This window comes from Dermacentor variabilis, unplaced genomic scaffold (genome assembly GCF_050947875.1).
Source record: "Dermacentor variabilis isolate Ectoservices unplaced genomic scaffold, ASM5094787v1 scaffold_17, whole genome shotgun sequence".
In the NCBI taxonomy this organism is placed as follows: domain Eukaryota; kingdom Metazoa; phylum Arthropoda; class Arachnida; order Ixodida; family Ixodidae; genus Dermacentor; species Dermacentor variabilis.
This window is the reverse complement of record NW_027460335.1, coordinates 8902521-8917720: the sequence shown is the minus strand read 5'-3', so window position 1 is coordinate 8917720 and position 15200 is coordinate 8902521. Positions and strand designations below refer to the sequence as shown.

The following is a 15200-nucleotide window of genomic DNA, read 5'->3' as shown; positions in this document are numbered from 1 at the left end:
GGGCCTGAATATTGTGACAAGAACTTTTGGTACAATCCACGCTTGCGTTGCGGTGTCCAAAGGAGGAATAAGTCACCTTTTTGCAGCGATACTTGTACGTGACGGTCGTCGTATCGCTCTTTCGAATGACTTTGCGAGGCCAGAGTACGAAGACGAGCTATTCGACGCGCTTCTTCAGCGAGACACAAAGTCTTCGATACAGAATCATCACTGTGCAGAACGAAGGGTAGGAAAGTGTCCAGAGGGCTTCGCAGTAACCTTGCATACAGGAGGTAAAATGGGCTATAATTCGTGGTTTCGTGCTTCGCAGTGTTGTATGCATAAGTGATGAAGGGCAGCACGTCGTCCCAGTTCTTATGATTGGAGGAGACGTACATAGCAAGCATGTTAGTCAGCGTTCTGTTTGTCCTTTCAACGAGGCCATTGGTCTGTGGATGATATGGCATGGAATGACGGAACTGTGAAGTGCACAAACGAAGTAACTCTTCAATGGCATCAGCCGTGAACTGGCGACCACGGTGACCACGGTCGCTGATGATGACACGTGGTGGGCCATGACGAAGGACCACGGAACGGAGAAGGAAGGCCGCCACGCAAGCAGCGGTGGAAGACGGTATGGCTGCAGTTTCTGCATACCGTGTAAGATGGTCTACGCAGACAATTATCCAGCGGTTCCTGTTGCTAGATGTCGGGAATGGACCCAGAAGGTCAATGCCTACTTGCTCGAACGGCGTACTGGGCGGTGTCAATGGCCGAAGGGGACCCGGGGCTGCGGTGGTCGGTCGCTTGTGACGTTGGCACGTTTCACAACTAGCGACATAGCGACATAGCGCTTGGTTGCTTCGTACATCTTGGGCCAGTAAAAGCGCTCCTGCGTGCGGTGCAGCGTTCGTACGAAGCCGAAATGGCCGGATGTCACATCGTCATGCATGGCGCGTAGAACCTCGGAGCGGAGACTCTCGGGGACAAGAAGCAGAAAACGCGCTCCATGCCCGGAGTAATTAGTTTTGTACAGCAATTTATCACGGACAGTAAAGCGACCGCTGCCTTTAGAAGTACGGGCGGCGACAAAAAGCGGATCAAGGGTAACATCATCCCGTTGTTCTCGCTGAAAGTCTGCCGCGTCAGGGAACGTAGGAGTAACAGCAGCGAGACAGTCGTCAAAATTCTCAGCATCGCAGTCGGTAGTCGCAAGAGGAATCCGAGAGAAGCAGTCTGCGTCAGCGTGACGACGGCCACTCTTGTACCCACAAAGTCGTATTCCTGGAGGCGCAGCGCCTAACGTGCGAGGCGACCAGAGAGATCACGCAAACCGACCAGCCAGCATAAAGAATGATGGTCGTTGATAATCTTGAATGGTCTACCGTAAAGATAACATCGAAACTTTTGTACGGCGAAAACGGCTGCCAGGCATTCCTGTTCCGTGACCGTATAATTGCGTTCAGATTTGCTCAGACAACGGCTGGCATATGCGACAACCTGTTCTGCACCACTGTGACGTTGTACAAGCGCCGCTCCTATCCCGATTCCCCTCGCATCAGTGTGAACTTCAGTCGGGCAAGATGGATCGAAGTGACGCAAGAGGAGTGCTGACGTTAGTATAAACTTCAGTTGAGAGAATGATGCGTCACACTCTGGCGTCCAATTAAAGGATGCATTTTGTCGCAAAATACTTGTCAACGGGTAAACTATGTCGGCAAACCGGGGAACAAAACGACGAAAATACGAACATAGGCCAATGAATGAGCGGAGTTCTCGTGTTGACTGCGGTGGCTTGAAGGAGCTCACTGCTTCAATCTTACGAGGATCGGGTCTGACGCCATCCTTGTCGACTAAGTGTCCCAGGACCAGTGTTTGACGTTCGTCGAACCGACACTTTTTTGAGTTTAGGACCACTCCAGCTTTCTCAATGCAGTCGAGAACGAGGCTGAGGCGTTCGTTATGTTCTTCAAACGTGCGGCCAAAGATTACAACATCATCGAGGTAACACATGCATATCTCCCACTTTAGACCGCGTAGTACTGTGTCCATGAATCTTTCAAAGGTGGCAGGAGCATTGCAAAGGCCAAAAGGCATAACATTAAATTCGAATAGGCCATCTGGAGTCACGAAAGCGATCTTTTCCTTGTCGGCAGGGTCCATAGGTATTTGCCAGTACCCCAATCGCAAATCAAGTGTTGAGAAGTAAGAAGCAGCGTGTAAGCAATCACTGACGTCATCGATTCGCGGTAGTGGATAGACATCCTTCTTCGTCACTGCGTTTAGATGTCTGTAATCCACGCAGAATCTCCAGGAGCCATCTTTTTTTCGGACCAGGATTACTGGGGCTGCCCATGGACTAGATTACTCTTGAACGACACTTTTGTTCATCATCTCCTTGACTTGCTCGGCAATAACTTTGCGCTCGGACGATGGCACTCGGTAGGGCTTCTGGCGGATGGGGTGTGCTGAGCCAGTATCTATTCTGTGACGAGCGCAGGACGCGGTATGACGGTAAATGAAGGGCTGCATCTCCATGCGTGAAATCAAATTCGGCCTCATGCCTGGCAAGGACTTGTACCAGTGCTTGCCGTTCCGATGTACCGAGAGCCTTGCTGATCATGCCAAGCATTAGCTCTTCAGAATGGCGATTATCGCAAGGAAAGTAAGCTGTAGAAACGTCCGTAGTTAGTGCCGCTATTGAAGTACATGCGGCTTCATCGAAAAGAGCGATTTTCATACCGCGAGGAAGGACAACCGGCGTGGCGGAAGAGTTCAGCGCCCACAATGTGGCGACTCCTTTCGTCATTCACACGACAGAGCAGGGCACAAGTATATTTTTTAGCACCGTTTATTCGGAGAGGCCTAACTACAAGGTCAACACAATCAGTATCAACAGTAGTTGTAGAAACACGAACGGGCGTCAGGCACCACGATGGTACAATCACTTCATCAAGAACACTGACTGTGTCTGTGTCCTTGTCTTCACTACCCAAGCTTTGTTCAGAATGTGCTGATATAAATAACTTGTTCAATGAGATTTCGCCACAACCACAGTCCACGGAAGCGCCGCACTGTTCAAGAAAATCGATACCAAGAATAACGTCGTGCGAACAACGAGAAAGAACAAGGAATTCCGACACAAACACTTTCCCAGCCAACAAAACACTCACAGCACAAACACCAAGGGGATGAAACCACTCGCCGCCTACTCCACGAAAGGTAATACCGTCGTTCCAAGAAAACATAACTTTGTGGCCTTGCCGGTTTTTCAAAGCGAGGCTCATCACAGACACAGTCGCCCCAGTATCAACTAACGCCATGGTCGGTATTCCGTCAATCGAGACATTCACTGTGTTTTTGAACATCACAACAGGCGGAGGTATTTCTTGCAAAGACCGTCCGGCGACCACACATCCACTGGCCGCGGATGCTAGTTTCCCGGGGGCGGTCAGGAAGAACGGCGCCGAGGGGACGCAGAGCGACGGGGACGGCTATTTGGAGGCGTGAAACTCTGCTCAGATGCTGGCGAATCGCTGCGTCTGCTCTCGTGTGAGAAGTGATCCCTTGGAAGCAAATCGGTCGTCCGCAGGTCATATGAAGTACGGGTTCTGGGTGGCGAGAACATCGATGGTGTCCTACGTGATTGACGGGCTTGGCGACAATACCGAACTATATGGCCTGTGGAACGACAGTTGTAGCACACGGGAGGGTCGCGGTTCACAGCGTCTACCTCGAAACGAATGGTAGACGGCTGCGGGCGGCGAGAAAGTTCGTGGTCATGTGGATAACGTGTCTCTGCTGCTTGCTGAAATCCGTTATATCTTTCATAAGTCGCGTCGTGGTAGTAGGGTCGGTGCTGTTCTTGTCGTGGCCTGACAGAAGTCGCAGGGCCTCGGGGGTAAAAACGCGGCTGCTCTTGTTGTGGCCGAGCGCCATAAGTAGGGCCTCTGTCGTAGAGACGTGACTGCTGTCGGGGCGCGAGTTCATAATCCTCAGTGCCCCTTGCCGCAGGATACGGGGAGAAGGATGCCACGTTTGGCTCAAAATCTGGTGGTAGGCGGAAGCTACGAGTGCCTGGATATGTCACTTGCGCGTGCAGGCTGAGTTCTTCCCGAACTATTTGTCGGATCGTTGATTCAAGATCAAGGGGCTGGTTGCTGTCCACGCTTGCAACTGTCGTTACATTGGCTAGCCTGCCAAACTTCGGCGTTATGCGCCTCGTCTTTAGTTGCTCGAAAGTTCGACAGTGCCGAATGATGTAAGCGACGGAAGCCAGGCTGTCTTTTGCAATGAGGAAATTGTAAACATGCGCGGCAATTCCTTTTAGGATGTGTCCGACTTTGTCTTCCTCGGACATTCCAGAGTCCACCATCCTACACAGCTTTATTACTGCCTCAATGTAGGTCGTGCAGGTTTCGCCTGGTACTTGCGCACGTTGCAGTAGCGTCTGTTCTGCCCTTTTCTTTTTCGTCGCGGAGTCACCGAATCGCTCTTTGATTTCCGAAACAGATCTTCCCCATGTTGTGAATGTTTCCTCGTGGTTGTCGAACCACACCAATGAAGTATCGGTTAGAAAGAACACGACGTTCGAAAGCTGAGAAGCGCTGTTCCACCTGTTGGTGGCACTCACCCGGTGATAATGGATGAGCCAATCCTCGACGTCTTCGTCCGATCTTCCGGCGAAGGGACGCGCATCTCTCAGTTGCAGAGCAGAACTTGGGGCAGCAGTCGGAATGGGCCGCTGTTCGTCTGCGTCGTGGGACATATTCAACTCCGGTAGATTCGGTGGGAGTCCAGCAAGGCGACGGCTCCGTCGAAGAACTTGTGGTTCAGCCTCCGTCTTCGGGTGTCGATTACGCAGCACCTTTCACCACAACTGTTACGAGGAGTTGCGAAGAAATGGTTTTATTTACAGGAGAATTGGACGATGATGGTAGCGTGATCGTAGCGCAGCCCGGCCTCTCTAACTCCTCGTTTTCTTCTTCCTCTCTTTCTTCTCTTCTTGTCCGTGCCTTTCGTGTCTGTTACAATGTGTTGCGAGAACTGAAAAACAGTCGCTTCCTGATTTCTTCATTCAGTAACCTGCCGCGTGCATCGGCATTGTGATGCCCTTTCGTCGATACGTGGTGCCGGCCCGTACTGACACAACGACATGACCCGAAATGTAGTATCCTTATGCCATTTCTTAAAAAGATCACTATTTGTTTAAATCAGCGTTTTTGGTTGAAACCAAGAAAAAAATATTCGACGGTAGGTATCATTTTTGTCCGGCATTTGAGTTCTAGCTGAAAAGAGTCGGTGAAAGCAAATTTACAATAAAGCTAAGGCGACCCACAATCTGCACACAGCCGCAAGCCTACATGCGCTCCACTGAGAATAACCTGCCAAAGTTAAGGTCATGTGTCAGCTGGCCGCTCAAGCAATCTTTACTTTTTTTTTCGTTTCTGCATCCATTCTGCCTGCGTCTGCGGCAAAAACGTGAAGTGGGATGGTGGTGGTGGTGGTGGTGGTGAATTGTAGCAGCAGGCGGGTTTAGCCTGGCGAACAAGTCCGGCAATTGCTCCAGGCAGATAGATAAACAGAAATTGGTGGAGGCAGGTGGTAGCGTAATGGTTAGCGTGCCCATTTCCCAAATGCAAGATGGAGCATTTGGGAGATGGGCTCGAATCTCGGTGGTTTGTTTGTGAAGACAGCTTTCTGTGGTCTCTGGTGACTGCGAAGCTCAGAATGAGGCGACATCCTGACGACAACGGTCGCCGTCAACGTAACAGAATAAGCGGGCGTGCAAGGTCACGTCTAAAGCCGAAAGCACATTCGGAGGAAATACACTGTACTCTTGCCGACAAAAAAAAACGTGATGAGTAACGAGCGGTGTTGTTGAGCGAGGCTGTAGACGGATAATGTCACCATAGACAGGACAACGCTCCCATCCTGGTGCTCAGCGGAAATATACGTCGACAGTGTGTCAATTAGCGTGTAATTGATACTTCAATAAGGTCGTTGCGTGTTTGTGTTGTGTCTAGCAGGAGCTAGTAGCGTAAGAGATGACACTGGAGAGAAGGCGGTGAGCGAAGTCCGCGAAAAGTAATTGAGGATAGCCATATAGAACGTCGACGCCATGTTGAATAAAGCCTGCGACTTCAGTTGCTCAGCCGACAGAAAGGCTTGTGTCGTAGCATACCGCTGGGCGTATTTGGTAACCACAGCGATAAACACACATTTTGCGGAAGTAAACAGAGGAAAGGGACGTAGTGAGTTGGCCGCCCTTTTCGAGCTCTGGCATAGTATGAAAAATGAATGTGGGGAAGTATGACGCACAAAATAGTATATGTCAACCCAAACGAATCAGCGTGGTCATACTTGCGCGACACGCCATGGTGGCCTGCCACCAATACATCATGAACTTGAAGTGATGAGAGTTTTCATTGCGTACTTGAGAATAAAAACGAGCACGTCAGAGACGTCCGAGGGACATTTCTAGGGTACAAGAGCACAACCCCCCCCCCCCCCAAAAAAAAATCACGAATATAAGCTTACGCATATGGGCGTCGTAAGATCGAGCACTTCGGCGCTCGTTGATCTTCTTTAGGATCACTTCAGCATTTCATTCAGCGTTTCTTTCTGAGAAAAAGAGTTGAAGGCGCCCGTTTATTTGCATCACAATGGCAGGCGTAACCAGGCAAACATTGACAGCATTTCATTAGAGAGTGCCTGCGTACTCTGTGGAGATTACGCATGACAATGACATCAAACGCAGAAAGCTTTGCTTACATCGATTCGCACATACATAGGATTCGCATAATTTTTTCACTCATTGAATACAGTGCATTCTACGGTGTCATTCTTCGACAAAACAGATGGTACCGATTTTCGCGTAATGAGGATTGGAACAAATTGTCTCACCTTCCGGCTGTCACCTTTCTCCTACTGCCAACATTCCTTCCGCTCCGTAGTTGCTTAGCTTTTATTGGGTTCGGCTGCTAATCACGAGGTCTCGAGATCGAATCCCAACCACGGCAGCGGTATTTCAATGGGTGTGAAATGCGAAAACCCGCGTACTTAGGGCTAGGCACACGTTAAAAAATCCCAAGTGGTCTAAATTATTCTCGAATCCTCCACTACGGTGTGCCTCCTAATGAAATCGTGGTTTTGGCAAGTAAAACCTCATAATGTGTTATGTAACATTCGTTAAGGATGTCCTGGGCAGTCGCACAACTCTTGAGTACAATTAAGCGTCAGGAGTTGTGCGCGAGGTCTTTGAGTATGTGGATAGCCTTTATGGCGTTTGATAGGTGCTAGTCTACATTGCGGCTATATAATAAAGGCGGAACGGCAACATGGTAGAGAATGGGGAGAACACACAAATCCCGCATATATTACTGCACAATAATTTTAAATATCGTTCTTGCTTCAGGCACGTGGACAACCGCCATAGGAGACTACTTTGGAAACTAACTGCAAGTACTGTATATGTCATACCCAATGGTGTACCTGGCCTGGTGGCCAGTAAATGGAGACGTAATATTGCGAACAGCTTCGGCTATAGCGTGCTAATGGACAACGACACAAACTCAAGTGACTAGTGCAAGAGTGGACAGGGAACACTAAAGACGGTACAAGGACAAGCGCCCAGTTGGATGTTTGCGCGCTTATCCTTGTCGCCTCTAGTGTCCCGTGTCCACTCTTGCGCTAGTCACTTTAGCATGGAATACCAACTAGCCCGGTCTCACAGCCTGCGACGACACAGGGACAGTTTGCTCAACTCTTGTATCGTGACTTTTGTGTTAAGGTGAAAAACCAACTTATCCATGCATATGTCTTAATGCTTAAGCACATCTAGATTTGCAGCTGCGGCGGTGGCCCATGTGTGCGCATTGCAATGTCGCTAGTGAAATAATTTTGTGCACCTTAACGAATTCGATAGTGGAAAATCAAAATCCGTCCACGACGGCGTCTCTAGTAGGCGCTGTGCGATGTTCGGACGTTAACAATGTATGCCGACTGAAGAAAGGCTGCCCCGAAGTACTTCTGACGATTAGGCTAGCTTCTTTACTCCGTAGAATGAAAAAAGAAAAGGAAAAGAAAAAAAAGAAAAAAAAAAGAACCGCATCAAAAGCCCAGAATCAACCATTGCTCGTCGCGACTAAACGCTCTTAGGATGACGAGTAATTTCTAGGCGACGAGCGAATACGCTTGATCAAGAACACTGATAACACCGGCGGGACAAGCATTGTGGCGAAGTTCAATGCGCAGGGATAGCTTTTATTTTTTTTATTTTGTTTGGTTGACGTCATCACGCGTCACCGCGGGAAGTTTGAAAAGTTTAAGGTTAGTACGCCACGTGGTGGCACTCACGCGAACTAAACCCTCATGTCCAGAAAAGCTGGATACGGTGTTGCCTAAAAGCGAGCAGCGGTGGACGCCAGCGAAATGCACTAATATGAGATGTATGGTGAATATAAGCAAAACAACGTTAAGAGGAAGCTTTAGCTCGGGCCAAACTCCGACGCGGCCTATTCAAATACATGTAAAACGCAAAAACGTTTTTATGAGATAACCCCTGGACCGATTTTGATTAAATTTGTCGCATTTGAAAGAGAAAGTTAAATTCTAGTGACTGTTGGAAGCGGAATTTCGATTTATGGCTTTAATTTTCTTAAAACGATTTTCAAATATTTGACCGTTTGAAAAACATAGAATCACGAAGTTTACAAATTCATAGCTCTGCATCAAGAACTGATATCGCGGTTCTGTAAACGGCATTCATTATATCATTCAAAGCGGACAAATTCAATATGTCATTTTACATCTTACGTGAATTTGTTACGTTGGTTACAACGGTTTTGCAAAAGTTGTATTTCCCTATGATTAAAATTTTTTATATTCACGTGTAACATATCAATTTTGTCCGCTTTAGATGTGCTATTTGATGCAATTCACAGAATTGTATTAACATTTTTAGTGGTTAAGTTACAGAGTTGTAAACTTGATAGTTTCGTTTTTTGAAAATTTCCGATTTTTGCCAATTTTTAATAAAAAATTCACAATCTAACTCAAAAATTCGAAACCAACAGTCACTAGATTTTAAGTTTGTCTTTTAAATGCAACAAACCTCGTCAAATTTGGTGCAGTGGTTGCCGAGAAAAACGAATTCTCCTTTTACATGTATTTAGATAGGAGCACTCGAGCTAAAGCTTCCTCTTAAGAACGAGTCTTCGTTCCTTCTCAGTGGCGCGGTTTGATGCCCCGCGGCTGTCCATTACTGTTCGACAGCGCCATGTGCTAAACTACCGGTGATGCAGCCCCCTTCGTCGCGACCGTCAGCAGCAGAGCAACCGAACGGTGCACTAGAAATTATCAAGCGTGACAAGGCCCCGCGCGAGAGTGAGGGCAAAGTCTGGCGTCAGTCGGAGCACTCTCGCCGTCAGCGCGCGGAGCGAGATAGCAGCGCCCCGGTGTGGCCCCGCAGCCGCTCCGGCCACCTGTGCCGTGGTCCGTTTACTTTTTTGGCCGATAGTACATCGTTCTTCGCAAACACCAATGAAAGATTCGTTTAAATCACTTGCCACAGGTCGTGATACGTGCACAATTTTGTTTATATTCGCTTTCCCAACCTTTCTATCGGTTTTTTTTTATCACCAGCAGCCAAGTACAACCGAAGCAATAAAACTGGATGCCGCCGTTAACATTGATGGATGTTCTCGCTTGGCCTTCGAAACGACCTTTTACGGTTCGTTGCTTTGGCTTGTCGCTATAATTATCTTGTTGCTGTGGTAATCCTGGAAGCAGTTCTAATCCTGACGAGGTAGTGGATTTTGCTGTTAAGAGTGGCACCAAGGTTCTGCTTATTCATGTATGTGGCGGTATTAGCAGAGGCTTGTAGTTCACGGCGGTAAAGTCGTACTGTATTTGATATGACGGTGCATGGTTTCCTTCCGCTATAGAAACGTTTTAAGGTCCCCTACCCTCCAGTATTCCGTTTGTACCGTTTTGGGATCACATCGAAAATCACATGAACAGATGTATTTACCCGCTTTGCGGTAACGTCAGTCAAGATCAAAAAAATACGCCTGTAGTATAGCGCTTTTTTCGCTATTATTAATGCGATACGAGTGTTACAAGTACTCAAGAGATAAGTCGTGCTTGGATGCAGCGTTAGCAGCCGCACGCATTCTTGAGAGCGTCACGGGGAAATGAGTGTTTAGTGACGTGCTGGAGTGGATATGCCGGAGAGTAAGGTGGCCGAAGCAAAGTATACTGCCCGGCAGAAATATGGTTACGTCGTAATGTCCAAATCGAAGCTCAGAAGTCAGTGTACAAATTTTATACCCTACTGCTAACGGCGCCAGATAAATGCGAATGATGGTGACTAGCGTTTTCTACGGAGCGCTTCTGTTTGGACAAGTTAGCGCACCATACTGCAGGTTAAACAACGCAAAAAAACGACTGCGCACATGTACACACAGCACCAGCGCTAAACTACCAACTGAGGTACGCAAATCAGGGAAAGGGAATGGGAGGGGACTGTTCTCTGAATTACCAACTGTTCAGCCCTGGTTATCAGTGTGCACTGACGTCTACTGCGCGGTGTTTGGCTTGCATTTTTCTTTACACGTCAATACATCAAGGTAGCCGGAAACATAAATAAAGATGTGACTGTGTTGCGTATCAATCTTGTTTTGAAGTCGTGGTAATTTTATAAGTTGTGTTCTTAGCGCACACAACACGAAAGTAAGCGCGGAATAGCAGGAGCTACCTAGTCACAAGAGATCAACACTAATCTAAAACGATACAGGAAAAAAAAAAGGATACCTAGAGGAAGAGAAGATTGCCAGTCTTAGAAATAGCGGCACTTATTAATAGGGTGCATTTTGGAGCCAGGAGAACACGAGAAAGCCCTAGCAAAGGGTTCAAAGTTTCTCACCGCCACAGAGCAATCAGGGGAGTACTGTGCTCCCGTCAGCACTTCAATCCTGCACATAGTGTGGCAGAACGTGAGAAAAAATATTTGCTCCGGAGTGTACGAGTCTAGGCCCTGGAGGGGCAAGTCTTTCATCGGGTCACGAAAACGCTTGTACGCTGAATAAGCAATATCTAGAGCAGGTAGCATGGGGAATACCACCTGCTCCCTGTCATCTGCCGCAGGGCACGAGAATGCCTCCCAGAGTCGCCATGTCGAATTGGCTCCCCAAGTGGTCTCGTTGGGAATCGGGCGCAATATCATAAAATTTAGCGCGTCGACGAGTTCCTTGGCAAAGAGGAAACCGATGCCCCCATAAATCATCGCGCTTGTGCCGTTTGAGTAATACAGCGGTGGGTGTACACTGGCGGTGGATGCCGAGACGGCGTTCGGGATGTATTTGTACTCGAACAGCCGGTTATTGCTAACGCGGTAAGTCTTCACAGCCTCTTCGTATAGGGAGCTGCCTCTGGACTTCTGTAGCGCTAGACGAGCACTGTACCACTGCGAGAAAAAGTCACGGGAGTCATTGTCAACCGCGCCATAGAGCCTGTCGAAGCTTCCCTGCGAGCGAAGGACGCCTTCTGGCCAAATGGCGGTAGCTGTTTCCTTAAGGACATTCAGCAAAGTAGACTTCGTGGTATCGTTCATGCGGTCACTTGAGCTGATCTTTTCGATCGCCAGAGTCTTGATGCGATGAAAGTAGCGAGGAATCTCGCGCACCTCATCTTCCGTAAACTGAGACTTGGTTATGGCAGCCAAAAGAGTGTTGTAGGTAAGTTCCACTTGCAAAACGCAGCACACGGTGTTCAGCACACTTCCTAGGTTCCCAAAGTCGACGGCTGCTACGGTCGCAGGCAGCACATTGCTCGAAAAGGTGCCGACGCTTTGAACAAACCACCAGGTCGTGTGAAACCAAAGCGTCTGCGCCGAGAAGGCCACGAACAGCTCCTCAATGGCTGCCATTAGACGCTCGTTGGTCGCCACGAGGAAGTCGCCAACCATGACGGGGGCGTCACTTCCGTAGACCTCGCGCAACACGTCCATCCACATTACGGGTGTGAGCTTACTCGCTATCGCCGGTGTGCCTCCTAGTCTAATGAGTTGCGGCCGGTACACACTCGATTTGTCGGCATTGCCGAGGGCTCCCAAGATCGCCGACTGCACGTCAGCGCTGTCCTTGAGGAAATAGTGGAAACTCCCATGAACAGAAAGGTCGTCCCGAAACAAGCAGATTTCGAAAAGGTGCAGGTACCAGTCGTAGGCGCCTCTGTAGTCCAGGAGTTTCTTGTTGAAGTACTGCCACACGGACGCCATGAAGGACGAACTGACAACGAACGTTCGTCCTCGGCTTCCGAAAGTGTCATGCCGCTCGATGTGGAACCACAAAGGGAGCGCCCAATTCACGTCCAATTCGATGAGAAGTTGAAGGAACTTGGCGTACTCGTCGGGGCCAATGTGAAACTCGTTTTCTGGCCACGCAAACCCAAGGGCCACCATGAAGCTCTTGAGGCTGCTCAGGGACGAAGCGTAGTCGTCGGCCTTCGTAGCGCAGGCTATCATCATTTGCTGCGCTTTGTTCGAGGCGGCACTCGCGCCCGCCTTGCTCGAAGTGAGCTCCGCTATTCGATAAAGCCAGTCGGCCAAGACGTCGTGGACGAGGGTCTGGGTGATTCTTTTATATTTGTGCATCCAGCCCGAGCAGACGAAGCGGCCGAAGTCCTCGCACGGGTCCGCGCCGTGGATTCGGCTCAGGCCCAAGGCGCTGACATGGTCCTTGCAGTCGGAGGTGTCGCAAGTGGCTTTTACCTTGGGCTGCGTGGCGGCGATGTACACGACGATCAGGACGACCGACACCAGGACAACAGAGAAGGAGCCTAACACAGCTGCGAGCGCCATGGCGATGCGGGAATGTGTTTTTTGTCGAGTCTTCTTTGGTCTTACTTTGACTGACGCCTGCAAGACGTAGAGCCAGAATGGGAAAAAAATTATCCTAGTTGTAAAATGAAGCAGCTCTGCGGTCTGACACCTTAGTTTGCACATGCAGCGTTTATATAGTTAGAAGTACAGCTGTGCATATTAAACACAAGGTAGCTAGCAAAACACGATTGCCGGTACAGAGATCGGAAGTGGACTGCTATGCGTGAAAGACGCTGACTTCCGGCCATATATAACGGGCTTCAGGCGAAACTTGCTGGGTCGCCTCCTCTTAAGTGAGACACATATGTAGCACGGGCGATAGCCTAACTTGAACGTTTTTTTTCTGCTTTATAGGTGGACAGAATGCCCCGAGTACCTTAGGACACGTCAATTAACTATGATCTTGTGCGCCCCGTTAGTGAATTTGAGGTGTTATTAGTGCGTGAAAATTATTGCGGTGTTTTTTCTTAGAGTGAAGGAGTCTGTATATGCTTCTATAGCCATATTTAAGTGAAATCACTTTTATTTCTCAGCTAAGCGACTAATCAGATCAAATTTTTATATATGGCGCAGAATAAGCGAAGATAATCTAAATACTACTACCTGAGATCACTTCGTTTTCATTGCTTGGAGCACATGTTTGCGCGCTAAAGGTTTGCTTCTGCGCTCAACATCGTTTCCGTGCGAATATGAAATAAATAAATCAATGAATAAATAATTAAATAAATAAATAAATAAACTAAAGCATCGGAATATACAGGTTTTCAGTACTGAGATTGCTACAAGCAACTCAGGATCACGGTCATTCAACAAACGGCCGCAGGAATAGTTGGTCTATATCTGCTGATTATCTTAAAGTGGAAATGTAAACAGTTTTATTAACGTTCCCCTGTCCTAGGTCGAACACTTACGTCACATTATCTGGGTTACTTGAAGACGCAGACAATATAGATAAATCGGTGTGTGCCACCAGTTGATCAATGATGCTGAATATATAATTTTCCTTCAATAACTTTCGGACACATGTCTCAGTTGCGGAATTGCAGCCAAGCAGTGTAATAAAAGAATGCCCAATTTATAATCCGGTGCTTAGCTCTGGATTCAAGAAAAACGTATATGCGGCTAATGCCAGCTCCATAGAGCACTTATGGAAGTCCCTGCATGCCTCGTCGAAAAGCTTCCGTCTATGCGCACTTTCTCAGCGGCACGGTCTTCCGGCAACACAGCAGTACGATCGTGATTACCTCGTTCTTTTAAGGGTGATGCGATTTATGCTGTGCCACGAAGGGTGAGCACTGCGCGTTCAAAAAATCTTGGGCGCTCGCGTGATTATTCACGGACTGGTGTTGAACGACTTCACGTGCACGCGGCTGAGTGGCCGACATACATGCCCAGTCCGATAAAAGAAGTCAGGACCGTGTGTTTCTCGCCTGGTCATTTCCAGGGGAGCTTTCGGGCGAAGAAATATCGATCGAAATTATGACTTGCTGAGCCGTATTCTATGGTAGGCTTGATCATTAATGTGCAAAAGATTGAAGTATTGTTCCGTAATCTGGCGATATTAGAAACAAAAGTGTGGGATAAATAGTAAGCGCCCTAATAACATTTCATTAGCGCTACTTCTTTTTGAAATAAGCCTCTTCCCCTCGAAGCCTCGACAGCTCTGGTTCCGCTTCGGTGGCGTATCCTGGATCGAAAAAAAAAAAAAAGAAGAACGCACGAGAACAGTGCTGTTCGATAAGTTTGGACTGAACTCAATCGCGAGTGTTTACATTTTCATCAACCAGCTGATGCAACAAAGCAAGGTGGAGCCTTGCTATGAGGTGGTAACAGTCAATATTCGTTATCCCGCATGGAACTTGCCGGCGATCTTGAATTGTGCGCAGAATGCAATCGGAGTCGAAGCGTGAAGCACGACGAGCAAGCAAGCTCAGGTGGCGTCACGCGTCATATACACGTTCGCTATAGATGTCCACTGTCGCTTCGCGCGAACTTATCTGGTCCTGAAGCTGCGGTAATAATGCGCAAAGCAGCATGCTGCAACGCCCCCATGCAAGGCGACCGGAATGGTGTCAGTGTTATCGCGATCGGTGTCAGTTGCGACACGTTATTTCAGATTGCTGTAAACAAGCTTGTTGTCCGAGATAAAAAGATAGAGGGGGGCTCTTCTGTCCCAAGATATATCAGTGTCCCCATGACCCGTTGTTTAGACACTTTCTTCCATCGCACACGATAGGCTGTTTGAAGGAAACGTTGCTCGCTGCCAAAGTATCTAAAGACCAACGAACACGGTCTTGTAAGGCCCATTTTCTTGGTAATAAAAAAGCTGCGCTCTGGG

General features: G+C 48.3%; 1 protein-coding gene across 1 annotated transcript; it reads right to left on the bottom strand.

Annotated features, from left to right (window-relative positions):
- Positions 1-10819: 10819 nt before the first annotated feature.
- On the bottom strand, positions 10820-12841 carry LOC142568184 (membrane metallo-endopeptidase-like 1). Its single transcript, XM_075678240.1, has one exon. It carries the CDS (start codon positions 12839-12841, stop codon positions 10820-10822), a length of 2022 nt encoding a protein of 673 aa, XP_075534355.1.
- Between the last annotated feature and the right edge of the window lie 2359 nt (positions 12842-15200).